This window comes from Polistes fuscatus, unplaced genomic scaffold (genome assembly GCF_010416935.1).
Source record: "Polistes fuscatus isolate 324 unplaced genomic scaffold, CU_Pfus_HIC Scaffold1, whole genome shotgun sequence".
Lineage (NCBI taxonomy): Eukaryota > Metazoa > Arthropoda > Insecta > Hymenoptera > Vespidae > Polistes > Polistes fuscatus.
Genome location: NW_025112997.1, coordinates 1,502,254 through 1,529,518, shown reverse-complemented (window position 1 = coordinate 1,529,518; position 27,265 = coordinate 1,502,254). Strand labels below are relative to the sequence as shown.

Here is a 27,265-nt window from a genome sequence, read left to right as displayed (position 1 = left end):
AAATAATTAAAAAAAAGAAAAAAAATAACAAGCAAGGAGTGTCGTTTCTACAATAAAACAAGATGGCCGGCACATCTACGTAGCGTGTTTGTAATTAAATATACTGTAAATGTCGAGATGTCTCAAGTATAATATTACATAATTAGATAGTTCTGAAAGAGAGAAAGAATATTATTATTATTATTATTACTATCATTATTATTATTATTATTATTATTATTATTATTAACCCTTTGGCGAAAATGGGTAGAAAAGAAAATGTATATTTTACAATATGACTGTCATACTTTGAAATAAATGATTAAGAATAAAACAAAAAAACCAAGTAAGAGAAAGAGAGAGATGATAGAGAATAAGAAAAAAAAAAATGCAAATTGAAATGTAACGTATCGCTAGTCAGGCATAATGTGAAAAAGAACGAAGATTAAGAAGAAAAATAAAAAGAAAGAAAGAAAGAAAGGAAGAGATAGGAATATAATGTGTAGAATATGATCGAATAAGTTAATCGTCATAGTTATTAAATAATTGTACAAAATTAAATGCCGATAACACATAAGGGCCTATCCATAATATAAATATTTTTCTCTTTGTTTTTTCTATGAATAATTGCGTTCGAAACAAGGGCGTACTACACCATATGTATATATATATATAAACATATACACACACATATACACTAGCCTTTCATTTTATGATATAAATCCAATTATGAGAAGAAAATTAATTAATAATATTTATAGTTATAATCTGATCATTTAATTTTTCAAAACTAAGAAAAGAGATACTTAACTGAAAATAACGATCTTAATATATTTTATGTGTGAGTGTTTGTGTGTGTATGTATATAATATATATACATATGTGCATATAAATATAATATATAAAAAGAAAAGAGCGATTTAGAAATGGAAGAATCCTCGTTTATATCTAAACAGACGAACGATATATAAACGTTCCTTTTTAAAAAATAAGATTCCTGGCCTCCCTCCATAATAAATTCTACGAACTTATCGAGCATCGTCACGAAAAAGAAAGAAAAGAAAGAAAGAAATAAATAAATAAAAAGAATGGAAGAAAGAAAGAAAATGAGAGTGTGTATGTGTGTATGCGTGAACGAGAGAGAAAATAATCGAAAATTTCACAAAAGAGAGAGAGAGCTTTGCCTCGAACATATTGTATCCCATTTTATGCGTAAATTCCAATCGCGAAATATTCCCATAAGAAAAACTCCCGTAAGAATCGTCTTGCGACTTATCGATCGAATCCCGAATACATAGGACTTATTTAACGCGAGGACTAACCCCATAAAAAAGTCCGACACCGTTCGAGATTCGAAATCCCACACGGTATCATCATCATCATTATCATTATCATCATCTTCTATGTATGCGTTTGTATGTAAGTATGTACTATGTACTACAAAAATCGAACCGAGTTTCTCCGAGTTATTCAATTCCCATATCGATTACGTTCTATTACGATAAAATATATAAAACCTATATATTTACTTAATTAATTACGTAGAAGAATATAAAATAAAATAAAATAGAAGAGACCAAATGATATAGACTCTTCTTTTTATCGATTTGAAAACTTTCGAAACTCGATTCGACAGCGTTCAAAGCGTTAAATCAAATTTTGTATTCGTCCGTATTATTAGAGACATTCCATACGAGAGAAAGAGAAAGAAAGAGTGTGAACAATTATGACAATTCGATGTTAAAAGTGCGTCTTATTGGTATCTTTGAAAGAAACAAAAAAAAAATATATATATATATATATACATATACACACCTCGAAAATTATTCTATCATTTCTTGATAATACGCACATCGCGACGCACGTAAATACTTATATGTATATGTATCTAATACACGTAATACACATACACGTCTGTATACACGCACACGTGTGCACGATTCAAAGTGTACTTAAGTTCCATATTTTTAAGATTACCATCTTTGAGTATATGTATTAATATAAGGTGTGTATATATATATACACACACAATACACACACAAATATACGAAAAATATGTGTACTCACCGTAGAAAAGAAAAAAGAGTTTTGATCGTCCTTGATAAAAGATACAACTTCTGGATACAAGACATCATTGGTCTCCAATCGAAAATCGTCGAGTAGATGATGATGAAGAAATAGAAGAAGAAGAAGAAGATAATTTTATTTCTTCTAGAGGAACTGGAAATACGGCTTCTCATGAAGAAAACACACAATACACAGACTACGTACACGCAAAATTACACATCACTCGCGTAAACGCATTTTTCATTCATCTAACATAAACATTGAAACCATCATTAACACTGTATATTCGTGTAAAGCATAGCAGAGCCTTATTGAGAAAGCAATATACATCCCCTTTAAAGAACAAAAAAGAAAAGAGAAAAAAAAAAGTAAACTGCTTTAAAAATATTTTCAAGCTGTTAATATATATATATATATAATATATATATATATACATAAATATATCTTCTAATCTCGAACTACGTTCATATTCCTACACGGATAGAAAATATAAAACGTAAGAAAGAAAGAGAGAAAGATAGATAAGAGAAAGAAAAACGTTATTGTCTAATTCGCGCGATAAATTAATTCCAACTTGTTTATTGATATATATAAAAAATAAACGTCAGAATTAACGCGTTTCTAATCAAATTTTTGCGCCAACAAATTATTTACATTTATACTTGTATACTTTAATATGTAATATATATTACTTACAATGAATCACAGGAGTATTCATATATTCTCACTGTTAATTTAAAACAATTAATATATTTGCTAACAATTAATATTTTTCAATTCTTTTATATAGAAACATATTTAAGGATTATTAAACTTTGAAATTAATATTAATTTGATTGCAAATAGGATATTTTATTTAAAAAAAAATTATAATTTAACATAAATGATAAAATGAGTCTCATAAGAGTTTGCCCAATCTTCTCAAAAGCATTATAGAATGCAAAAAAATCAAATACTACTTACTAAAATATATTAATTGTATTTTTATTATATCTTATATAGGTACGATTACTTTTGCGAGATCAATTGTTTTTATAATCTATGTCAAATTATATATTCTAAAACAATAAAATATTCATTTCCAATCAAATTGATATCGATTTGAAATTTTAACAATCATAAATTTGCATTACAAGTAAATTTCCGATAAAAAAAAAAGACAAAATTACTTTCCGAACAATCAAATATTTACAATTTACAGTAAAAGGCTTTATACGAATACTCCTGTAACTCACTGTATAAATATGTCACATATTCACATATATGTGATACGTAAAATCGTTGAAATTGATAGACCAATTCGTTTATTATTAACAATAATTAATGAACTTTTTTCTTACGGGGTCCGATCGTTAGTGTCGCACCAGTTTTATCGTTTCCTACCTTCTCAAATCTACTACGGGCTTATCGGATTGACACCATAAATGATAAATTATTCTCGACCCGGCGCCGTTATTAATTACGAGTTAGACGGACTCTATATATATGTATAAGCTTGTGACACCTTCGCTCGATCGTTCGTCTTCGACTAAACCACTGATACGACCTTCCGAACTTGTCTCCGATGTTTACGATACATCCATTAGACTCTGTCTAACGATAAAAATAAATCAACACACGTACATAATTTTCCTTGACATTCTTTCCAAATTCTATTATTCTCGTCTCACCTATTGTATTTATTTATGTATATTTATGCACACGTTAATTTTTACGTACATTTTTTGGTTAAACTCTAAACAAAATTTCGCGTATAACGTTACGTAGAATTAATTTTAATGAATTTTTAATTGAAACGTACGACGTACGTAATATATTTTGGTTATTTCTTAGATTTTTTTTTCTAGGCAAAAAGTTTTTCTCTTTTTTTTTTTCTATACGCGCAAGAATTAAAATTCTAAAAGAAATAAAATCATATATTTTTTCAAAAATGTAATTTCAAAGCACCGGCGTAAATATTCAAGAATTCCCGCAAATTATTTTGATATATTTAATTGAAAAAGAAAATAATTAATATTGAAAGGATGGGTTTTTTTTTCTCGTAGACACGAAAACGAGAAGATTCGGCACGAGTCAATGAAATACTCTCTCCGTGTATGTAAATATATTATCGAGGTATAAATGATGACTTATAAGAAATCATTCGTCTGCCTATACTCGATTTTCTCCCTTAACTTTTATTGGATCTTTATTAAGGAAGAAAGAAAAAAAAAATAAAGAAAATAATCTAAGAAAGGGGAAAAAGAAGAAGCATAGAATATTATATTATAATAAAAAAAAAAATTAATAAATAAAGAAAAAAGACAGAGATAAACGCGCGTGTACTTTAATTAATTAATTAAGAAAGAGCGTGGCCACACTTCCTCGGCCTTCCTGTTCAAACTTTCTAGATATATGTATGTATAATAATAAATAAATAAATATATACATATATCTAATCATGTGTATGTATGTATGTCGTAGGAAAACTAATCCGCGCTCTTCTACTAATATGTATCATCCACTATCCCAATTTTCTCCCAATTTTCCTCTATCCCTCCTCTTCCCGAGTCCATGTCAAAAAATAAATAAAAATAAAAAGAAAAATACAACTAAAAAAAAGAAAAAGAAACGACCGATCGATTTGTACATAGTACGAGAACGAAATATAATAAAAGAAGGCTATGGAAATGTACAACCCGTTCGCAAAAACAACAAAAATATACACATACAAAAATAATAAAAACAATAGCAACAGCGCTCCTCCGTATTTCAACGCAAAGAAAAAGATATATATATATATATACATACATACATACATACATAATAATAATAATAATAATAATAATAATAATAATAATAATATTAAAATTAATAATAAGAAGAAGAAGAAAGGGCGAAAATGCGTAAAAGCCGTGGCTCGTAAAAGAAAAAGAAAATTAATATGCGAAAAAGCTCGAGCGGGTGTAACGATGGTGGTGTGGGCTTATTTCTCGAGACTCCTGGGCCATACAAAAAAAAAAATAAAATAAAATAAAAAATCGTAGATCATTAAATATAATATTATATAAATATATATATATATATAGGGATATTCCAGCGTTATTTTGTACATAAATAACTTTATCAACGGATATTAACAAATCATCAATAAAATCTATATACAAAAAGGAACAAAAAAAAGACAAAAAAATAAAAAGGTACTATATTTTTCTTTTCTTTATCAACGCAATCCTTCTATAGCGTGAAATAATCCTCCTGTCGTCTTCTCATCTTTTTTTTTTCTTGTCATCGTATCGCCGTCAGCTTTTTACTTCTATGAGGCTTACACAACATCGCATAATAAGACAATAACATTTATCTTTATTAAAGGTTCAAGATAACAATACAGTTTTAAATATTTAGTTCAATACATAGTTTTCTTTCTTTCTCAATCTTATGTACAAAAGCTATGCTTACACACACTGTAGCTTTGGTATTAAGCTCTTACCATGTAGCTTTTTTTAATTGATGGAGTTTAGGCGAGTTTTTTTTAGTTAGAAACGAACTTAAACAAAAGGGATACGCACACAAAAAAAGCTACAAATATCGAATAAATTTAAAAAAAAAAATGTGAAAATATATTAATCAACGATGTAAAATTTTTCGGAATGTTTTTCCAAGCCTTTTTTCTTTTTTGTTTAAAAAAAAATAAATTTTTTTTTCCTTTTTTCTTCTTTTTTCCCCCGTACAATACGTACGACAAGATATGGTGGTTTATATTCCTAAATACAAATATAAATAATATATTATAGCAATATATGAATCTTAGGATTAAAAATAATTCGACTGTCGTACGCTAATTTCTAATTCGGTATTTTAAAAGACAAAGAATCTAAGACACCGCTGCTTTAGTTTTTACTCTCATACGATACAGCAATTTTTATTTCGCTTCTTTTTACTTCATTTACTCTTTTTTATTTCTCTCTCTCTCTCTCTCTATATATATATATATATTTAGAAAATCATTTCGGGAAACTATAACGTACATTTATCATATGTCAAAAGCATATTCGAATACTCGTTTCCGGTGTCTGTCTCAATCATAATTCTTATTACATTTTTCATCTTTCATTTTTATTTTTTTTTTCTTTTCTTTTTGCGAAACTTCACTCTCCACAAAATGAACTATTTTTTCCCACATCACACGCAATTCACGAATATTATTACAAATAGGATTAATTCTTTTTAGCCATTGCGATTCCGAGTCCTAGGACACTCGCAACACCGATAATTACACCTCCCGCCACAGCTATACCGTAAAGACCTTCTGCAAAAAAAAAATAAAATATAAATTCAACGCTAATCAAATTATGATTAAATTACATATTTTTTCTTTTCTTTCTTTTGTTTTTGTTTGATTTTTCAAAGAGATTTTCTCTTCGAGACTTATTCAACATTTTATATACATAATTATTATCAAACCGATTGTATAAGAGTTATAAAATTCATTGTCAAAAGACATAAGTATATGGAATATAATAATAACAATAATTTATATAGACACTTAAACATTATACTTGAGATTGGTCAATTATAGGGTAAGTATATGTGTGTATATAGAGAAAATTGAAAAATTAAGTCTAAGCAATACCAAGTTTTCTCTTTAAACACGTTAAGCTTCTTTCCTTGAGCTTTCTATTTAGGTTAGGATGATCTGTCAGCCATAGAAAAACATAAAAATGACCGATGCAACCTGGACAGAAATTCTAAGGCGTTTAACGTGTTAAGGAATGTTCTTTTACTATAATGCATGATGAATTTTATATTACTCCTTATTACTATTCTATATATTGAATTATTTACAATATTTACAACATTTGTATAAATTTGTTAAACTTTTATCTATCTGTATCTAGATTTATGTATATATAAATGCGCTAGATTAAAAATCTCAACGAGTCATCTACATTTGACACATCCCACGTAGCCAATAATACTTTCGCTATATCAATTATTCAGAAGATATTTCAGAGAAGATTAATGTACGTTCCTGCTAACCAAAGAAATATGAAGAATATTAAAAGAAACATTAAATAATACGAATGTGGTAAAATAATAAAAATAGGTTGCAACAACGTTAAACGAGAATCGGCTACAATTCTTATTTTTCTAAGACGATTGTAAGTTATGAAAAAAAAACCTTTTTCCATCCTTTTCTTTATTAACCTCTCCAGCTGTTGAACTTGTTCGTTGGCGGGTTCAACCTGAAGGAAAGCTCTGACATACGACAAAGCTTTCGAATACTCCTAGAAATATTAAATTACTTTAATCGACAAGTAATGCCAATGTTGACATATAATTACAAGGATATCATTATTATATTGAAAATAAAATTAATAAATCACATACCCTTATTCTTGCATTACCAATAGCTAAATAATATAAGCAATCTCGCTTTCCGCTTTCACCATGATTACTGTAAAGATCTTCTAACAGTACTATGCCCTTTCTGATATCAGCTGGATATTTGCTTCTGACAAGACACCACGCGTACTCAAACTGAGCTTTCTGAGTCACACCTGATGCGTGTAACTGTTCATGATATACACGTTCGAATTTCTGAAATATAATGTATAATCAGCTAAAATATTATTTTATTATATACGACTTTAATCCTTGTTAACAAAACATAACACATAATATTACAATATTGTAATAAAATAATAAAAATATATCAACGTATATTGTGACAATATGTCAAGAGAGTTGATATTTTCTAGAATCATATTAGTAGATTAAAAATGAATAATAAAACAAATAACAAAGTTTCGAATAATCGTCAAATCTAAATTTTAGTTTAAAGTTCATAAATGTCAATCGTCTATTTAACAAAATGATGCAACCGCAAATTATAAATGAATCGAAATTAATTACCACTGTATATAATTAACCTAAATCTGTAAAATGACAGATACTTGATGACGAACTATAATTTTATTTTGATCTACAAAATTTGTGTATAAAAAATATGGAGTTTTAGGAATGACAATTATATTTCTTTAGAATGACCAGGGTTTTGTTATTTTTATTCTTTTATAAATACCTTCAAATCTTCCGAAGAAACGACTTCGTCTAGGACGTCTTCCATTTTATTATTGTGTGCGTTAAATCACACTGCGAACAAAAAATATTTTATTGTAATGCGTACTAAAGAGCACTGTATTTTTTTTATCTCTTTAACTAAGCGAATGACATAATGTACCGAAAAGTGCAATAGGTTGTCATGATACTCGACGGAGAAAGATACAAGCTAAGAATTTTCATTTTCTCGTTTTCTATTGGCTGCTTCTAGTTATTTCTTTGATGTAACTCTAATACAGCAATTCACGTTCCTCTTACATCTATTCGCTTGTTTTCATTGGTCAAGATCCGCCATGTTAAGATTTAGAACCAATCAGATTAAAGAATTTATCAGAAGTAAATATTTTAATCGAAATTTAAAAATCGTATAAGAATCATAACAAAATTCTCTTCTATAACAAATAATTAATCTTTTAATTATAATATATTAACGAATTTCATCTTTACTTAAAAACTTACAATCAACTGATATACAATTCTAATATATTATTTTACAGCTACCTTTGATGCTATATATACATATTTAAAAATCTATATATATAAATATATAAACATATAAATACTTAATATTAAATATTAAATTTTACCTAGAATTAGAGCCAAATATCTCATTGAGATGTTTAGTCACAAAATATATTGGCATGCCCATGACGGTATAAAAATCACCTCTTATGTTCTCAATTAAGCAACCGCCAAGACCTTGCGCTCCGTATCCTCCTGCTTTATCTCTAAACGAATTACACAAATATTAGTCATTTAGTTATTTACTTTAATAATTTAAAAGAAACACTTACAGACATTCTCCTGTTTTTATATATGCTTTTATCTGATCTTCCGATAAGTCACCAAATTTTACTTTTGTTGACGTATGAAAGTTAACTTCTTTCTTAGGTGTTTTCAAACACACTCCGGTGTAAACAACATGCTCTCTATTCGCAAGACTACGAATAAACATAATGAGACATTAGAAACCAAACTATATATATATCAATTCTGATAATTAGTATATATAAATTTTTAAATGATCTGTGCGCAATTCTTACTGAGATAGCATACGAAATGCATCAGACTCGTCCTTCGGTTTTCCATAAATAGTATCTCCAACAGTTACAAGAGTATCTGCGCTAATAATTAAAGATGGTAAATTAGGATCATTTTGAATACGTTTATGTACCTCATGAGCTTTCAATTTAGCTAAATCCTGAACATAGTCTCCATGATTTTTATATATAGATCTATCTAAATTTTCATCATAATTAGATACTATGACTTCAAAATCGAATCCCTAAAATATAAGATAGCAACCTTGTCATACAATAGATCCCAACATTTAGAAAATCATATAAAAATAGTTTAAGTCGATATTACAATTAATAGAAAAGATCATTGAGATTATCATTAACAAGACTTACCAACTTTTTAATTATTTTATATCTCCTTGGTGATCCGCTGGCTAAAATAATTCTAGTGGAAGTTAACGCTTGCCTAGTTGACTCCAACATTTTCTCCTCTTAGAAATTCCCTCTATTATGGAAATACAAGCATAGAACTAATTAATTCCCAAGGGAATTGTTATCGACACCTATGGATCCTGACTAAAGTGGAGATTTATAGGTTGGTTTTAACAAAAGCCACCCAATAGCATTAAATTCACAGCTTATAGATATGCGTGTGGTATGTGTTCTCTATTGTACTACAAGCAGTCGTGTGTAGTTTCTATATAGCATTGGATATGTCAAAGCAGTACGTCGTATTACAAGTGAGTATAATGTAGTTCCTGATAACGCTCAACCGAGATGTCGCTGCTCTCTCTCTCTCTCGCTCATTATATTCATACCCTATAATACTCGCCAAATCAATGAACACTTCATTGTGTATCGTGAATTTATAGTACACTATTACTCTCATTGATTTAAAGTATGAAAATAATGTTCATTAATGATTTAACTTTCTCTCACGAAGATAATTTTAAATGTAAACACTGTCTACTTTTTTAATGGCACGCGATAATCAGATAGTTATAGGCCGCACCTATAGAATCATCTCCCATCATTCTCTTTATAATATATATATATATATATATATATGTATATTTACAGGTGTACGCGTAGATATGCATTTATCCTACGTATTTATGTTCCGAGTGCTCTTTATACACTTAGCATAAAAATTGCACATTAGAAAATATTTTATTCGACGCGTTTTATCTATCCGAAATGTTTCTTACGAATAATTAATACAATTTCTATTTAATGATTTATAATCTATATTAGATCGTGTTAAATTAAAAATTATTATTACCGAGAATTATAGCGAGATAAAAATATATTTTTTATTATATTTAGTAATATCAATGACATAACTATATTTATATCTAATCTATTCATATTTGAAGGCCAGAAAAAGTGTTCAAAGTAATCAAAAGTATGCTAATTCTTTCTATCCGTGTTCTAATCGTATTCACCCGTTTTTATGTGAAACTTAAGAAAAAAAAATATTTGAAAAAATGTTAATTCACGAAGATCATATCGTTTTCGTCGATTCACGTAATTTCATATAAATTTCTTGAATAGATAAGTACTCTATAAGTATATATATATATATACATATAAAAAGATCATAATGTTAGAAATATTCGAAATCTTTTAAATCGATATACTTAAAAGATTCACATTTAAGATTATGCAGATAAAAGTATCTAAATATTTGTGTAAAAACTCTAAAAAATATTAGAGCGGGAAGAAGAACTATTTTCTAGGCATAAGAGACTCTAATACATCGTAATCGGTAAATTACGTAAATGCCGCATGCCATGAACGAACCTAAAGGTCAGTCAGTCCGAGATCTTACATAATCGCAAGGCGAAAGGTTGACCCATCTTTACACCGCAGACTCCGACCGAGTAAAAGATTTTAGCATACATTTTTTTTTCTTCTTCATTTATTTGCATTTCGATAAAAGTACATTTTTTCTTTTCTTTTATTTCTTTTTTTTTATATTGTCACAATCTCATGTAACGGAATAAAGTGAAATCACCGGAAGTGTTTAACATTATCTACCAAAGTCTTGTACGAATAAATCCGACGTACTTAATTACACACTTTCGAGAGTAGCGAGTATTCTAAGTCGCTTACCATTCTCGGCCTTGACTTTCGATGCAAATCCGTAGCATATTTTAGATAAGTAATTATCGTTAATTATCGTTCATTAATCGCTACTTGTGCTTCCAGTGTTGAGGATATTGAATGAACAGACGTGTATTATTCAATCGTGATTTGTTGAAGCTATTGATCGTCTTATTTCTGTACGAAGTTAGGCATTTGTCTAGTCGAGTAGGGTCAAGTTCACTGACACTAATTATATCTATATACTTTATATTTCATCATTTCCTTGTAGAGATATATTATCGATACGAAATTTTATTTTATAGTAATAGTAATTGTATATATCTTTACTTTTTTATTTTCTTACTTCGATGTACTTCGTATTATCAGGGAAACGTTTAAATAAATATTTGAAAAATAATGATTAATGGAAATATTATGTATTGGAAAATTAATCAAAAATAAAATCACGATTTACATAAGATTATTTAATTTTTAAATAAATTTTGAAAAGTTTATTAGAAAATTGTAAACCCAATCCTAATATAATATACTCACGGTTGTGAAACTAAATAAAGATATATTATTATTATTATTATATTGGAAAGTTAATTAATAATATAATCACAAGTTTGTTTGGAATATCGATTTAATTACTCACCAGAGATAATTCTTGGACTTTCAATAACTCGTAAACTCTTTCAAGTAGGATATGCTTAAAGTATGATCAATGGACTTTGAAGTAACTCTTTGACAAGTTTTATAAGTTTTAATAAATATCAAGATGCTTTGAATTCCGTTTAAAACTTCATCGATAATCATACGTTATTATTGTTCTAAGAAAGATAAATTTTTAAATTTTCCTTTGATAGTTTAATCGAGTTTATGATATTTAACTAAAAAAATGCGAACGTCGAAGAAATGACTAAACTGTTTAGAATGATAAACTGTTTATAAATGTAACAAAACAACACGAATATTACACTAAATTGATTCTAATAGTTGCATGGAATAATTTCACTTTATACTGGAACAAAATCACTTATGACTATACTTATTGTCAATATGTGACTATGTTCAATCTTCCATCTTTATGTCTGACAAGCAGACGGTGTCATATGTTTTTTCAGAATTCTTTTTGAAACTCTATAAATTTGTATAGGTTCATTAGAATTATAGATCGTACATTTGAGATAATTGCAAGAAACTCTAATATAAGATACAACTATTCTCGAGAGAACGAGAAAAGTTTTATTAGTATTCTTATATATCATTTCTTGTTATTAATTATCATACGTAATAATTGATTATTATAAGATAAAACGTATGAAAAACACAATTTTGTAAAAATATTTAATAAAAAAATAATTAAATAATATATCTATCACATAAAATATTCTCTAATCCAATATATTTTAATTGTTTAATTATCACAATAACAAATTCAATTGACAAATAGATAGAATTATTTTGAAAGAAATTTTCATGAGAAAAATGAATTAAAATTCAACAAGAGATTGACTTCAAAATCTTGAATCTTTGTCGACGTATAATTTACGCGGATAGATAGAATTATTAGTATTAGAGAAACCTTCGAAGAAAAATAAGCTAAACCATCGTAAAAGTCTAGTCGACTAATTGCAAGGACATTATACTACTACGCCTTCCTACGGAATCTTACGTAATAATATCAGATAGATAAAAAGAGAGAGAGAGAGAGAGAGACGATTCTAAACGACGATATTATTAATTGCAACATCATTCCTAGATCATGCTTTCTTTCAAATAATTTGAATACATTCATCAACATTTTTTTCATCCATTCTTTTTTCATTTCATTTGATTTTCTCTTTTTTATATAAAAAAAAAAAAAAAAAAACTAATTAAACTTGATCGATCGAATGGATGAAAACTGCAAATGACAAATCTTATTTGGCGATCTTACGAGACCATCCTCGCATCCAAATCCCCCCGTCTCTCTCTCTCTCCCTCTTTCTATCTCTCTTTCACTCTCACTTCGAAGAATAATAAAAAGAAGAAGCGAAACGAAATGAAAGTTAACGGCATTATCCTCCTCCCGTCGCGATAAAAATCGAATCGGAATGGATCGTAAGGATTGAGCGGAGGAGTTCGTAGTTGTCGCCACGCGGGATTTATCAGTCTCGTATATTAGCACAATATCTTGGCTTGTAAATTAATCGAGAGGCGTTTTTATGGTACCCAGAATCGTTACACGTTCATTGGTGGATAAGGATGATCATCGTAAGAGACGGAAAATCTGCCGTTTTAAGGCAAAGTGGGTGCAGACGAAGTAGACAGACAGACACCGTGGTCTTTCTCCTAACAGCACCAACATGAAGAAGAAGAAGAAAAAGAAGAAGATGAAGAAGAAGATGATCCACGAAGTAAAAAGAAGAAGAAAATCGGTGATGCAGAGAGAGCTGAGACGAGTCGTGCTGGTAATCGCCGGCTGTCGTTATTAAATATGATTGCGCAACTCGAAAAGCAGCTCCAAAGGACGCGTATTATGACACTATGGCATGTAGTCGCGCTTCTATGGGGGCACACTGCGTCATCCTCGATGTGTATGACGATACCTCTCTCTCTCTCTCTCTTTCTCTTTCTCTTTCTCTTTCTCTTTCTCTTTCTCTTTTGACCAGACTCGTATTGCAGGTAATACGCCTGCGATCAGGGGCGTACACGAACCTGGGATCGATATCTTTTTACGTAGATATTATTATTCTCCATTCGTCCAGACGTCTCGATCGATCTCGTCCTTCCTTTTGCTCGAATATAACTTCTCTATAACTTCTATTATATATATATATGTATATATAGATTATGTTATATACGACATCTTCAGGTGTAGGATCCCTCTGTTCGGTCAGCTTGAATTTCGTCCTTCTCCACTTTTTATTTCATATTTTTTGATAAAGAAGAATGAAAAAAAGGGTATAGGAAAAAATAATAAAAAGAAAAACAAACATGTTTCTTTACCCTCTTTTTCTTCCCATCCAAGAAGAAGAAGAAGAAGAAGAAGAAGATACTCGACTAGAGAAACATCCTTTTCATCGTCTTCTATTTCTCGTAATGATATCCTTTACGTATCGTTACACATAGATATATTTCTATGTTATATGCGTGTGCGCGTGGTGATATCTCAACCAAAAGCGATATCAGTCGCTTAACTAACATAAGCGAAATTTTATCCTTCAAAGAAACTTACACGGCCCGTTAACATTATATAAACTTTAACTATCTTACATTAGATTAGAGAGAACAGTTCAAATTAACAACGAAATACAAATAGAATGAACAATTTTAAATGAAATACATTTTGATTAGTAGGTTCTCTACGATTACGAGCGAAAGATCAATTCGAGAATCGTTAAAATGAATTTATATTTATTAACACTAGATTTGCGGACTGAGCCAATTTGACTCATTACAAAAATTTGTTTACCATATATATATAACTTAAATATTATTTTTTAAAAACATATGTTGGTTTTTAATTACTTAATGAAATATACGTAAATATTAATTCCTCCCCTTTACTCAATCCTCCATTCAAACAATGTTTGTAAGTCATTAGAAAAATAATGAACAAAATATCCGTAAATCTAGTGTTAACACGCGAGATGTGAGATGTATCTAATATAAAATAATCGTTCATCACATAGTTTCGCGACCTATCCAAAAGTCAATGCTCAATCGATTCGCGTTTGACGTTCTCGAATGCATACGTAAGTTTTAGATTTGCGTTAGATTTGATTCTTGAGCTATGACAAATCTTTCTTGGAGTATATGCTGAGATTATATTATGCAAGCTCATCTTCTATACATCACCTTTTTTTTCTTCTAAACGTATAAGATGATGCTAGCATATAAAACGATATACATATATATATATATATATATATATATATAAATATATAGTTATATCTATATTTGTATGTTAATGTGTACGTATAATATATACTTATTAAATACATATATGTATATTCGCGGTTTTCTATATGCCCGAGCAACGTTGAGATTTCATCTTCTCGACTGACATACTCGAGTCGCATGATTTGCCCATAGTCGTGCGCCGTACAGTCTTGACAAGAAAATTGTTTTCTTGAAAATCTATCCAAGTTAATCAATAATAGTTAGTACTTTTTTACCTCTCTCTCTCTCTCTCTCTCTCTCTCTTTATTTCTTTTTTTTTTCTTCGTAGTTGAACTCGTGAAAGATTACAATTTTTAATTCGTTCGTATAATTGAACGAATCGGAACGATGCAACCCCGTTTTTTCAACGTGAATTCTCGAATTCTATTTAATATACCGTAACGTTTTTTTTTTCTCTTAACTCAATTCTCGATTACTTCTCATGACGAATAAGAAAGAGAGAGAGAGAAAGAGAAAGAGAGAGAGAGAGAGAGAGAGAGAGAGAGAGAGAGATATCAAAATAAGGATTTGAAAATCTTCGAGAAGAGAATTATGTGCATTCTACTGTGTTGAACGCGTCACATGAATGACATGATGTAAATGTCGATATATGGCCGTGGATTTTAGCTGAGAAAGGTTGCATATATAATATATACACATTTATTTACTTATTTACTTAGTTATTTACTTACATTAGTAAATAAAAGTACGAAGATTAATATCGAACAATGTCTGGTTGTTGCTTATTGAAATTCGCGACACGTATGAATACGGTTTTACCTTATGTAGGATTCGTTTCGGCGAAAAAAGAGAAGAAAATAAGATACATCGAAAAAAAAAGGGTAGCCCCTGTTACGTTTGGATGAATATTTCTTTCCTTTTCTTTTCTTTTCTTTTCTTTTCTTTCTTGTTCTCTCGTTCGACCCGGATTTTGTAATTTCCTGAGAGGATTCTCTCGACTTCCACCTTGAGATCGAGTCGTGTCTTGCTTTCGATTTCGGTCTAACGCGAAAAGCGAATCCTCGCTTTATGAGGTCGTTTCGTCTCACGAATAACGCGTTCTACCTCTTGTTCCTTTTTCAACACTTCGTCGTCGTCCTTTTTTTATTATTTTTTTTGTTTCTTTTTCTTTTTGAACAAAGTTTTATACCCAACGTCGAAAAAAACAAAAACAAGTACAATTTAGAAGTTAATGGAATAAAAAAAAAGAATAAGGAACAAGAACAATGTTTTTTTTATAATGAATTTTGAAGTAAACGTCAAAATCATCTTTACATCTACATTGCATTCAATGTATGAATTTTAAAAAAAAAGTTAAACCATTAGGAGAAATAATTTAGATGAACAATAAGATCTGATGTTAATGTTAGATATTTTTCTTGCTTTTTCAATCATAAGTTTTGCAACTATAAGTTTTTCAGTGATGTTTTTTTAGGTTTGGGATAGGATTGGTATTCTTAATGTTCTAGTTTTCAAATAATTTAACATTTATTCAATTTTCGTGTTCATTTGGATCGAAGAAGAAAAGCCAGAGAATTTGAAAAATCGGAGGCTTGTTCGTTTTACGGTTTAACGACCCGTTCCTGGCATGTAACGAAACACTATGGCGGCTTTTTAATTAGTCATACAGAGATGCTGAAAAGATACGACGCGTAAAATGTGAACGACGGAGAACTGTATTTAATTGTAGGTAGATATAAAAAAAAGAAAAAGAAACAAATAACAAGAATTAAGAAGAAGAAGAAGAAGAAAAAGAGGAAGAAGAAGGTGATAAAAAAGTCACAAAATTCCTGAAAGTCATGCCATCGGTTTATTGGCCACTTCATTATAATAATTTATAAAAGCCTTATCTCTTTATTTGGCAAGGCGTTATATTTTCGGATGTAAACTTCGCGAAATTTCCAAATTACTGAGATTGCTATCTTTCTTTGCACAGTTACGTAACTCAGAAGCAATTTAACATAAACTATTTTACGTTTTTCTCTTATTTATCTATTTTTTCTTTTCCATACATATTTGTCCTGGTAATTGTAATATTGTGAAATAAATTATCGAATAAATATGTCGAATATTTTTTTGACTTACCATTAGTGTCCATTGTGTTACAAATATTTATTATTACGTATAAATCTATTAATTCATTTTTTCTAAAACAAATATTTTTCTAATTGTAAAACACAATTTGTCTATTTCATACATTGTTTCGTTACATACGAATCATGTTATTCAAATCAACGTGTATTTTAACGCTTTTCTCATCACGAGAATAATAAAAGATACTTCCTCGTTTTCGTATTTGGAACTGTATATAATCCATAAAATATATTAAAATTTCATTTAGCTGCGAATAATAATCCTTCTCTAATTCGTCGAACGACCAAACCATTTATTTCGTCGTAATTTTTGTAGAATGTAAAACCGCACACGGAACCTTCCTTTTTTTCCTCTTTCTTTGTCTCTCTCTCTCTCTCTTTCTCGAGTTTCTGAATTAAAAAAAAGAAAACAACAAATTCAACGACGCGAATGCTAATTAAACAGAGGGGCGGGGAGGGGGGCCGATAAGAATTTCACGCGAATTTAGAAAAAAACCTAATCTCGTCGTGCGATTCTAACGATCAGACGTATTATTTTCTAGAATTGATTTTTGTTTTTTTTTTCGTCGATTACCTTTTCTATTTTCGTGAAAATTTAACGAGTCTTTCGTCGGTGGGGGAGGGGGAGGGGGAGAGCCGTTGTCGTCGTCGTCGTCGTCGTCGTTGTCGTAGCTTCGAAGTACGCAAGCAAACTGATTTCGCGTCCTGAGATTCTTGAAAAGGAGAAGATAAAGGAAAAAAAAAAAAGAAAGAAAAAATACAACACAACGAGCAATCTAAACGGAAATATTACCCACTCGTTGGATTTCCTGTTCGCAAGGCCGTGAAACACGAACTGATGATAAAAAGAAAAAAGAAAAAAAAAGAAAAGAAAAAGCTTAAGAAACAAACACCACAAGTGCGAGAATCGAGTCATGAAAAAGTGTAAATTAGCACATTAACTAAGCAGAATAAATCGAGAAATGATAAATCTTATCGGAAATATATTGGATTTATGATATAGATATTGATCGATGTTTAATAATGATATTAATAATGATGATTCATTATTACCACTCTTTACGTGGAAACAATAAATGCATAATTACGTTCACGACATTTGTCTATCCGCCTATGCTGGGAAAATCTTTTCATTTTCATCGAATTAAAACAATAAACGATAAATACCGATTCGTAACTTAGAATAATAAAAAATACATTAGATATTGGCAAATGTTATCGGGAATGAAAGAGAGAGAGAGAGAGAGAGAGAGAGAGAGAGAGAGAGAGACGTTAATTGATTTCAATCGACAATCTCTTATCGTTGAATTTCTATGGATCTTTTAACGTACATAGTTACGAACTTTGATTGACTGTAAGAAAGAAAAGTAAGAAAAAAAAAATAAGAAACAAATTGAATAAAAATCAAATACGTATAAATTGAACCATTGATCGTTGTTGTTATTGTTATTGTTATTGTTGTTGCATATTCTCAGAACACTGATATTCATATATATTCAATAACGAAGAAGAAATGTGTGTTCATGAAATAAATTTCCAATAAATTCGTATTCTTTTATTTGGACGTAGATTAAATCGAAAAATACTTCCACGAAAATCTCGTGTCACGATTCTAACGCGAACGAGTTATTCTTGTCGCATCTAATAAGAGTTGTTCGTTCCGTTAATTGAATTCCTATGGATAAAGAATAAGAAAAGGAAGAACAAGAAGAAGAAGAAGAAGAAGAAGAAGAAGATGAAAAAAAAAAGATCATGAAAAATTGTTTATACGTTTTATACGCGAGGCGCGTGATTGATTCTCGCGTTTCGCGTGAACACACGCGAGATTATTCGCGCTTTAAGAACGATGGATTCAAATAATCAATGGAGAATACTCAAGGCCTTATCTATCAACGACGAAGTTCGCGAAAGAGACGACCTAGGCATTGCACATGTGTGTGTGTGTGTGTGTGTGTGTTTCTTTCTATTACGATTTTATTATATTAAATACAAAATTTGTAACGCGTAATATCTAATTTGTTTTTTTTTTCATGCAATATATCGTATAACGTATGTATGTATGTATGTAAGTATGTATGTATGTAATTTTATTTTTTTATTTGTTTAGTTAAGATAAAAGTATTCATTTCTATCGATTAAATCTTTCTACAAAAACATACGATTCATGTATATATATATATATATATATATATCTGAATGTCGTAATAAAAGCTGTAATATACGCACTTTACACGTTCGTATAAACTCGCATGAAAGTAAAAGAGAGAGGTTCGAAATATCTTTCCTTTTTTTTTATTATTTATTTTATTCATTTATTTGAAAAGATAATAAAAAAATCAAATTTATATCAATCCTTTTACAAAAAACAAAACGAATCTAATGTAAATATTTAATAGGAGGTCCGACCGAATGATTAAAAAAAGAAAAAAAGAAAAAATCAAAGAGAAAAAGAATGAGGGGGGGAAGGAAAAAAAAGAAATGAAGTCGTAAAATAATCGTGAAATATTTACGTGTCACGTGGCAATGCGAAAAAGCTCTCGGAGTACTCGATATATCCCGATGCATTTTTCCGAAGATGCACTGGTCAGAAGGAGTGCATTGTGAAGAGGGCAGGGATGACCCCTTTCACTGTACCACGTTGGTACGGTCGCGTATATAAAGAGCCGAAGCATCTAACGAAGAAGCACAAGTACCAACCCATCTGCATCGCAAGCTCCCCGACCGGTGTCAGTGTAACCGAAAGAGATTATGTACACTATTAAGGTAGGTAACTTGACTTTCTCACTGTATCTTAATCTTCAACTATCTATTTATCCATCCATCCATCCATCCGTCCATCCATCCACCCATATCTTGTTCTACTCGCTCTGTCTCTCTTTCACTTGATGTCTCTCTTTCTACTTTATTATATTTTGTTTCTCTTTCATTTCTCCGTTATCGTCATCTTTGTAAATCCTCGGCGCGTGCGGCCACACGCGCCACAAATAAGAAAATGATAGACGCTAGAGTTATTAAGAGGTCGTTCTAAGATAACAATAAGATACATGCCAGTTAACAACGAGAAAACACGATGTGTGTGTGCTTGTACCGTTACGATTCCGTCTACGTCCTGTCCTATCATATTTCTATATCGTATTAACATGTATGTGTATAACACATCTTGTTGTTTCTTTTTTCGAACGATTCTTATTATTGATTTTCCGTGTTTCTCTCATGTATATTTTACGTGAATTTTGTGTCGATTGATTTAAAAAACGAAGCATCGTCTGTGCCTGTTAACTTCGGTAAAATGTTGCTCACTCTCTCACTCTTGAATTTTCTTTCTTTCTTTCTTTCTTTCTTTCTTTTGTTTAATTTGTTCGGTTTTATTTTGTTCTCTCTTCGATTACGAATCGTTACAAATGTCACGATGATTTTTCACGATTAAACACTTTCACGTTCGTTGACGACGAGCCCTCCCTCCCTCCCTCCTCCCATCTACGTTTCTTTTTCCGCAAATCTAGAAAATATGTTTGATCGTTTCTTTGCGGTTTCGACGCGCATCGTGACTTTCGATACTTTTTCACGATCAGCTCAATAGAAATATCGCGAAAAAACGTTATAAGAATGTGTATACGTAATAATCGTTGATACCGTTGCTAGAGTTTTCGCGTTGGAAAAAAGAGGTATGTAATTTAAAAAAAAAAAAAAATGCATTTCCGTTAGATCGTTCGATGATCAGTGACGACGGCAACGGAGGCGGCATAGCATTACGTGCTATGATTTCCGCGAACTTCGCTCATGCCAAACGATAAAATTTGTTTATAACGATGAATGTCGCGACGACGTAATGCCGCACAAATCTTACGCAGTGTTCCTTAAGTATTTCGTAATATCCTCTCGTTCATACACGTGATAGCCTCCCTCTTTTATTTTTTTCTTTCCCTCTTTCTCTTTCTCTTTTATTATCTTTCTCTCGCAAGAGTTAAGTTTCATTTCGCCAGAAATAAATGTACAAATGCGCAAAAATTCAATTGGTACGATGATAAGAAGCAAAACATTAATAGTAATTAAAAAAATAAGATCGAACTCACGATCGTTGATTCGAATTAAAGAAACGTTGATTATTTTTCTTTTCTTTTTTTTTTTTTGTTCAAACATTCCAAATATTTCCTCTTTTACGTTTTTCTATTTTAAAAATAAAATTTGTTTTTTTTTTCTTTTTTATTTTCTAGCAAAAGTTTTCTCTACGTTTAGATTCGACTAGAAAAATGAAAATTGACTTGTGTAGATAAGGTTTTAACGTATAAAAAAAGGGGGGTATACAATTTGAAAAGATAATTATTTTCAAAACGAATGTGAAAAATAATTAATATTATAACCACGAATAATTCGTAATTGCAAAATAAGAAATCTTCCGAGATGACACGTTTTCACCGTGGAATGGCATTTGTTAAGCAATAATATGCGACATCAATGAGACGCGTGGAACATTTAGTTACGCACACGTACATTTCTCTGGGTGAACGCATCTTCTTCTTATATGTTATTTTTTTTTCTTCGAAATATTCTCCTCCATTCTCGTGCAGTTTCGTCGTATCTTCTTTGAAAAAAAGAAAAAAAAAAAACAGAAAAAAATATTTATCTTTGAAAAAAAAAAAAGAAAAAAAAAGATAAAGAATAAAATTGAGCACGCGTTCAATGTAAAAGGTTAATAATATTACTTGGTTGATTACGTTTTATTGCCTGGTCATGTAACTTATCGTACATGTATGCAGAAAAATGATTGAAAAATACGACTGTAACTCATACGATCTTACTATCTATCGTATTACCTCTTCATTATTTTTTTTACATATATATATCTGCATACATATGTTTTTCAATGACTCTATCCTTCATTAGGTGACTGGAACAATATCATTGTTATTGAACACGTCGCGTTGTACAACTGTCTCTTCCTGTCGATCCCACTAGACGTTTTTTCTGAAAAAAAAAATTTTAAAATTACCTTCGCCAGATACCATTCGACCAATCACAAGAAATTTCTCTCCTCCCCCGTACGAGGGAAGGATCGAAGGTAGAAGATCCTGTTGCACGATCATGGAAAAAAATGTGACTTTCCAATCGGAAAAATTTGAAGTGCCTCGAGCACGCCCGACGTGCATCTCTCTTTCTATCTTTCCCCCTCTCACCGTCTCTGTTACTGCATGCACCGAGTAGTCTCCTGCATGATCGTTTGACCTTATGAATGAAGGAGCATCCTCCTGCAATGTCGGTTCTTCTTTTTCATTTTTTTTTTCTTCTTCTTCTTCTTCATCCTCGTTCTTTCATAATCCTGTCTCTATATTCTCTTATTACACGTTACTCAGAAAACCGGTGGGATGCGCCATCATTACCGGGTTGCTAATTCCTATTCCAACTCGTGCAACACTTATGAAATTTTCCGCACTTTGTCATTTTCTCGCTCGTCAAGCATAATAACTAACTTACAACTAATCGATTAGCATTTTAGATATCAATGATAACTACGTGCCAATTGTTACTATCTTTCGTGTAATCGTTAGAACGATAACGTTGAATGGAAAATTGCTTAAGGAGAAATATCATCCTTTAACCGTAGTATCTCGTTAAATTATTACTATGAAAAAAAATGTGTACGCTTTAGTTGAAATTCAATCGTATTATATTAATGTGTTAAATATATTAGAATTGACGATTTTTTTGTTTAATACGAAACGAAGTTAAAAATTATCAAATCAAGTAAACACAGAGATCAACGACGTTTCTTTCATCATTAAGATGAAGAAAATTACGTATACTCGTTTTATTTCTAGGAGGGAGAGTTTATTAAAGGAAAAATATGCACCTACTTTGCGTACACTTGGTACCACTTTTGTCTTGGCATTACGTTGTATATTTCATAATGTCATTTGCAATGACGTAACTGTGCACTCTCTCGGTGCAATCTCTTTCTATCTCTCCGTATCTATTGTATCTCTCTCTCTCTCTCTCTCTTCTTCTCTCTAAGCATTATCATCTTCAGTTGCCCTTTTGCAGACACGTTCCACCGTGCCACGCCATGCCACGCGCGGTCGTTACTTTCACGAATTCTATGAATATTTGAGCGTACCCGAAAGCCATTACAAAAGGTATTTTCAATACGGCGGCCTTTTGTTTCTCTCTCTCTAGGAATACCATCGATAAACACCAGCCGTCAATTTGTTCGTTTCAATCGAGTTTACTAATTCGACCCAGGTGGAAAATTTCAATTTAAAAGTGACATCGAATGTTACGATTATACGATCCTTTTTATTCCAAAACACTTGTCTAATATTTCTTTTGTTTTTTTTTATTCGTTAAACAACTTCTAAGCACACCTTTCGTTTTCTCTTTATATATAAGTTTTTTATATTGAATAATATTCATCGCATCTCGCGTTATTACGTGAATTAGCATCTATTATTCTTATAATTCGTCTTTTGAAAGTATCAAAAGAGTAAAACGCAAATGTTCGCATGATAAAAGGATGCAACTGTCTAAATAAAAGTATACGAATGTTATTGCAGGTGTTGGTGAGTCTCGTACTCTGTACGGCAGGAACCTTTGGCGCACCTCAACGACCATCGGGTGGCGCTGACAAGGATGCGGTGATTACGTCTCAACAACTCGAAGTCAATTTCGATGGCAATTACGTAAATAAGTAAGTCGAGATACGACTGTAGACATTCAAATCGAAACAACTTAAACGAGGATAAGAGAAATGTTCTGTCAATATCTACGTTATGTTCAATAATGTCCATAAGTTGTCATACGCAAGCCTTTCTCTTTTCGAACAAACATACCCCAGCACCCTTTTTAAACGTCGCTTCAAACTCTCCTTTAATTTCGAATATTTTTGTGGGATGCGAGCGCCTCCAAGCCAAACACTTAAATAGGCATTCGTGAGGAGATTGGACAGTGGGCCCTGGATAGCTCAATGGTTAAAGAGCAGTCGCCCGGAAAGCGGAAGATCCGGGTTCGAGTCCCGGGTGGGTTCAGTCAGTCCAACGGCACATTCTTTTCACGAATCCTATATTTTCATAATTCGAAGTATTCAAATAAACGCGAAAAATTGTCTTGTATTTGAAAAAAAAAGTTAGAACGAAAGGATAAAAATAATACAATCGACGGAATATTTCTTCGATCGGATCTCAGGGGGAATCGATAAACATCGATCGAAAGATCGCGAAAGATAATAATAGATACGGTGTCCTATTTCGCATGGACGAACGCCGGTAGTTTCCAACTAGTGGCCGGTATCCGCAAGGCATAACGTTAAATGCGGTTTCCATTAGCATACAAGAGAAAAGTTACAATGGGCAAAAGACAAGAAAGTAAGTAGTACCTGCCTAATGACGTTCGGCCGTTCACACGCGGACGCGCATGATTCTCGCCCACGTAGACGACGACGACGACGACGATCCTTCTTGTTGTTATTTTTTCTCTCTTTCTCTCTCTTTCTTTTATTCCTTTTTGTTCGAAATACTGCACAATACTAGGAGCATTGTTAACCGCGAGTAGGTCGCGCTACTTGTCCTAACTGCATACGATTCCTTTTATACGCGAATATATTTGTAAATCTTTCTTTATAGAATTAACAAGTTTTATCCTATAAGTTTACTCAATATTATTCGTTAACGTTTATCCAGCTTCGAAACGAGCAACGGCATCAGCCATCAAGAATCCGGTCAACCAAAACAAGTTGACAACGAGACTCCAGTAGTCTCCCAGGGTTCGGACTCTTACACGGCCCCAGATGGACAACAGGTTAGCATAACGTACGTTGCTGATGAAAATGGATTCCAGGTTCAAGGTTCGCATATCCCAACGGCACCTCCAATCCCTCCTGAGATCCAAAGGGCGCTCGAATGGAACGCGGCTCACCCCGAGGAGGACGATGGTGGTCAAAGCAGACCGAACCCGAGAGGTAATCTTTTTCTTTCTTTTTATTCTCTCCCGAGAATTAAACTATTCGGAAACACGAACTATCCCTTAACGTTCCTTCTTTGTCCTGCGGCGGTTTTCATTGGGTGCTCGTTTAAAAGGGCACAACCCAAATCTCAACTCGGTCTCTGATCGATGCTAACTACTTTACCGTGGCTTTCTTCGATCCCCATTCCCATATACTCTTGCCATTCCGTTTGTTTCCCATTACCTTCTTGTTCAAGAACCTTTGAGAACGATTGATTCCTTTCGGAATCTTACCAACCACGACCCCGGTTAACCCAACTCTGCCGCTTTCGATTTCTTCCTCTACCTCAACTAATGAGAAGATCGCTCTTTACGATATATCAACAAAATTTTATTTATCCATCGTAAATATTATCTCATCCAATCGTCAATCGTTTTTCCCTATTATTGTTCCTTCTTTTAAAGAACAGCCCTTTTTTTTCATACGCACCGTTATTTTTCTCTTACAGGTTAAACAGCCAAACTTTACCTCAAATGTGACCTGATTCCAAGCCAGCTTGCCATGGATAGAACCGACCCCGTGCTACCGACGCAAACCATAAAAAGAAATATAGTTTAGTATATTAATCTAGGATACACGTAACCGAAAGCAAAACGCATTTCAAGACCGGTATATAATAACTATATACTTCCGCGATATTATGTTATATTTTTATTTGTATAAGAGGTATGATGATGGAAACTAAAATCAACTACGGAAAAAGCAACGAAAAAATGAAAAAAAAACAAAAAAAGAATACAAGAACAAAAAAAGTACGAAAAGATATGAGTAAAGTAAAGTAAAGAATGAAAATCATTTCTACAAACAACCAACAATGCACCGTAAAGCAATTCAGACGAATAAACGTTTATCGAGTTGCTTGAAAAAAATACGAACACGCGGCAATTCCCTCCTGCGCGTTTCGTCATTGGTGCAGTGCACCGATCCACCGTGCTTAGTATATAGATTATTATATATAATATATATAAATATATATATATACTCTTAACTTGTGATTTCTGTATATAAATAAAAAGAATACAATCTGCCGAAATCCGACCGAGTATATCCAAATTTCTATCGTTCAAGCTAGTTTAACATTAACCAACTACCCCACCACCCCCTCTTTTTACCGCCACCTATTCTTAAATGACGGCAGTTAACAGTATAAAATTTTCATGTAATTCAGTATGTGCAAACGGCGATTATTAAATGCTTAAAAAAAAAACAACTATGATCTATCTTGTAATTATTTTTCCCACATTCTTCTGCTTCTTCTTTTTTTTTTCTTAAGTTCTTGGACTTTAAAATATCATAAGACGACTGATTACTATAATCGAATGTTTGTATTAAGATTGTAATTAAAGTGTTGGTTATCAAAAACTTTTTCTAACGACGTTAAATGTTTTGTTAGTTTTTTTTTTTTGATTTTAAATATAAAATTTGTCTAGGATGTTTGTGTGTAAAACAAAATCTGTTTTTTTTTGTTTTAACTAGAAACACATAGGTTTGAGTAAAAATTTCACTAGAATCTATGGAAGCACTCAACGCCTTTCATTTATTGATTTCGGTTCAGACCATACGTTCGAGTTAAACCGAATTCGATATAAATCCGAAGTCGTTCAACGTTATTTTCGACGTAAACTTTAAGTGCAATCTTTGGTACTCGAATTAATCAATGATCAGTATTATAAGAAATAATGGTATAGATCGATTGATACTTTTAAAAATTGAAGTATTTTTTTTTTCTCCGAAGTAGTCGTTGTCCTTCATCGCACCATTTATAAAGAGTAATCTTTGATATTATTTATTGATTCGAATAAGACTACTATTATTATTTTTTTGTTTCGATAAAACTTGAATTTCTTTCTTTCTTTCACACTTCTGCTGATTAAATGCATTTACCAATTCATTATTTCGTATAACTTATTTTGAAGAAGACTTACAGTGAAAGTAAAATACGTACGAACGGTGTAAGATACACTTATTAAATATCGACGAGCATATCTCGGTTA

General features: G+C 31.3%; 3 protein-coding genes and 1 long non-coding RNA gene across 6 annotated transcripts; 1 reads left to right on the top strand and 3 right to left on the bottom strand.

Annotated features, from left to right (window-relative positions):
* Nucleotides 1–5,368: 5,368 nt before the first annotated feature.
* Nucleotides 5,369–8,339, bottom strand: LOC122520150 (mitochondrial fission 1 protein). 2 transcript variants are annotated; one of them, XM_043640166.1, is made up of 5 exons: nucleotides 8,270–8,339; nucleotides 8,111–8,181; nucleotides 7,417–7,626; nucleotides 7,208–7,313; nucleotides 5,369–6,334 (listed from the first exon to the last, which is right to left on the bottom strand). In XM_043640166.1, exons 2-5 carry the CDS (start codon nucleotides 8,153–8,155, stop codon nucleotides 6,243–6,245), a joined length of 453 nt encoding a protein of 150 aa, XP_043496101.1. In that variant the 5' UTR covers nucleotides 8,156–8,181; nucleotides 8,270–8,339; the 3' UTR covers nucleotides 5,369–6,242. The 2 variants fall into 2 exon arrangements, with proteins under 2 accessions (XP_043496101.1, XP_043496092.1); XM_043640157.1 differs by lacking the exon at nucleotides 8,270–8,339 and having other exon boundaries at nucleotides 8,111–8,263.
* LOC122520129 (dTTP/UTP pyrophosphatase) lies at nucleotides 8,325–10,149 on the bottom strand. Of its 2 annotated transcripts, none has more exons than XM_043640135.1 (5): nucleotides 9,561–10,144; nucleotides 9,192–9,433; nucleotides 8,943–9,089; nucleotides 8,736–8,876; nucleotides 8,325–8,415 (listed from the first exon to the last, which is right to left on the bottom strand). In XM_043640135.1, exons 1-5 carry the CDS (start codon nucleotides 9,648–9,650, stop codon nucleotides 8,409–8,411), a joined length of 627 nt encoding a protein of 208 aa, XP_043496070.1. In that variant the 5' UTR covers nucleotides 9,651–10,144; the 3' UTR covers nucleotides 8,325–8,408. The 2 variants fall into 2 exon arrangements, with proteins under 2 accessions (XP_043496070.1, XP_043496060.1); XM_043640125.1 differs by lacking the exon at nucleotides 8,325–8,415 and adding an exon at nucleotides 8,447–8,540 and having other exon boundaries at nucleotides 9,561–10,149.
* Nucleotides 10,150–16,972: 6,823 nt separating this feature from the next.
* LOC122520169 lies at nucleotides 16,973–20,848 on the bottom strand. The gene is made up of 2 exons (XR_006304467.1): nucleotides 19,789–20,848; nucleotides 16,973–17,668 (listed from the first exon to the last, which is right to left on the bottom strand). It is a non-coding gene; the product is annotated as an uncharacterized LOC122520169 (long non-coding RNA).
* On the top strand, nucleotides 19,955–26,481 carry LOC122520160 (endocuticle structural glycoprotein SgAbd-1-like). Its single transcript, XM_043640173.1, has 4 exons — nucleotides 19,955–20,041; nucleotides 23,827–23,960; nucleotides 24,949–25,226; nucleotides 25,720–26,481. Exons 1-4 carry the CDS (start codon nucleotides 20,027–20,029, stop codon nucleotides 25,722–25,724), a joined length of 432 nt encoding a protein of 143 aa, XP_043496108.1. The 5' UTR covers nucleotides 19,955–20,026; the 3' UTR covers nucleotides 25,725–26,481.
* Nucleotides 26,482–27,265: the final 784 nt, after the last annotated feature.

What these genes read in the sequence shown, in the direction of transcription:
- LOC122520150 (XM_043640166.1), bottom strand. Translation starts at nt 8,155, where the DNA reads ATGGAAGACGTCCTAGACGAAGTCGTTTCTTCGGAAGATTTGAAG. An exon ending in TTTCTTCGGAAGATTTGAAG is followed by an intron (nt 7,627 to 8,110) that starts GTATTTATAAAA and finishes ATTATATTTCAG; the next exon opens with AAATTCGAACGTGTATATCA. An exon ending in TTGGTAATGCAAGAATAAGG is followed by an intron (nt 7,314 to 7,416) that starts GTATGTGATTTA and finishes TAATATTTCTAG; the next exon opens with GAGTATTCGAAAGCTTTGTC.
- LOC122520129 (XM_043640125.1), bottom strand. Translation starts at nt 9,650, where the DNA reads ATGTTGGAGTCAACTAGGCAAGCGTTAACTTCCACTAGAATTATTTTA. An exon ending in ATAAAATAATTAAAAAGTTG is followed by an intron (nt 9,434 to 9,560) that starts GTAAGTCTTGTT and finishes CTTATATTTTAG; the next exon opens with GGATTCGATTTTGAAGTCAT. An exon ending in ATATTTGGCTCTAATTCTAG is followed by an intron (nt 8,541 to 8,735) that starts GTAAAATTTAAT and finishes TATTTGTTATAG; the next exon opens with AAGAGAATTTTGTTATGATT.
- LOC122520160 (XM_043640173.1), top strand. An exon ending in GATGGCAATTACGTAAATAA is followed by an intron (nt 23,961 to 24,948) that starts GTAAGTCGAGAT and finishes ACGTTTATCCAG; the next exon opens with CTTCGAAACGAGCAACGGCA.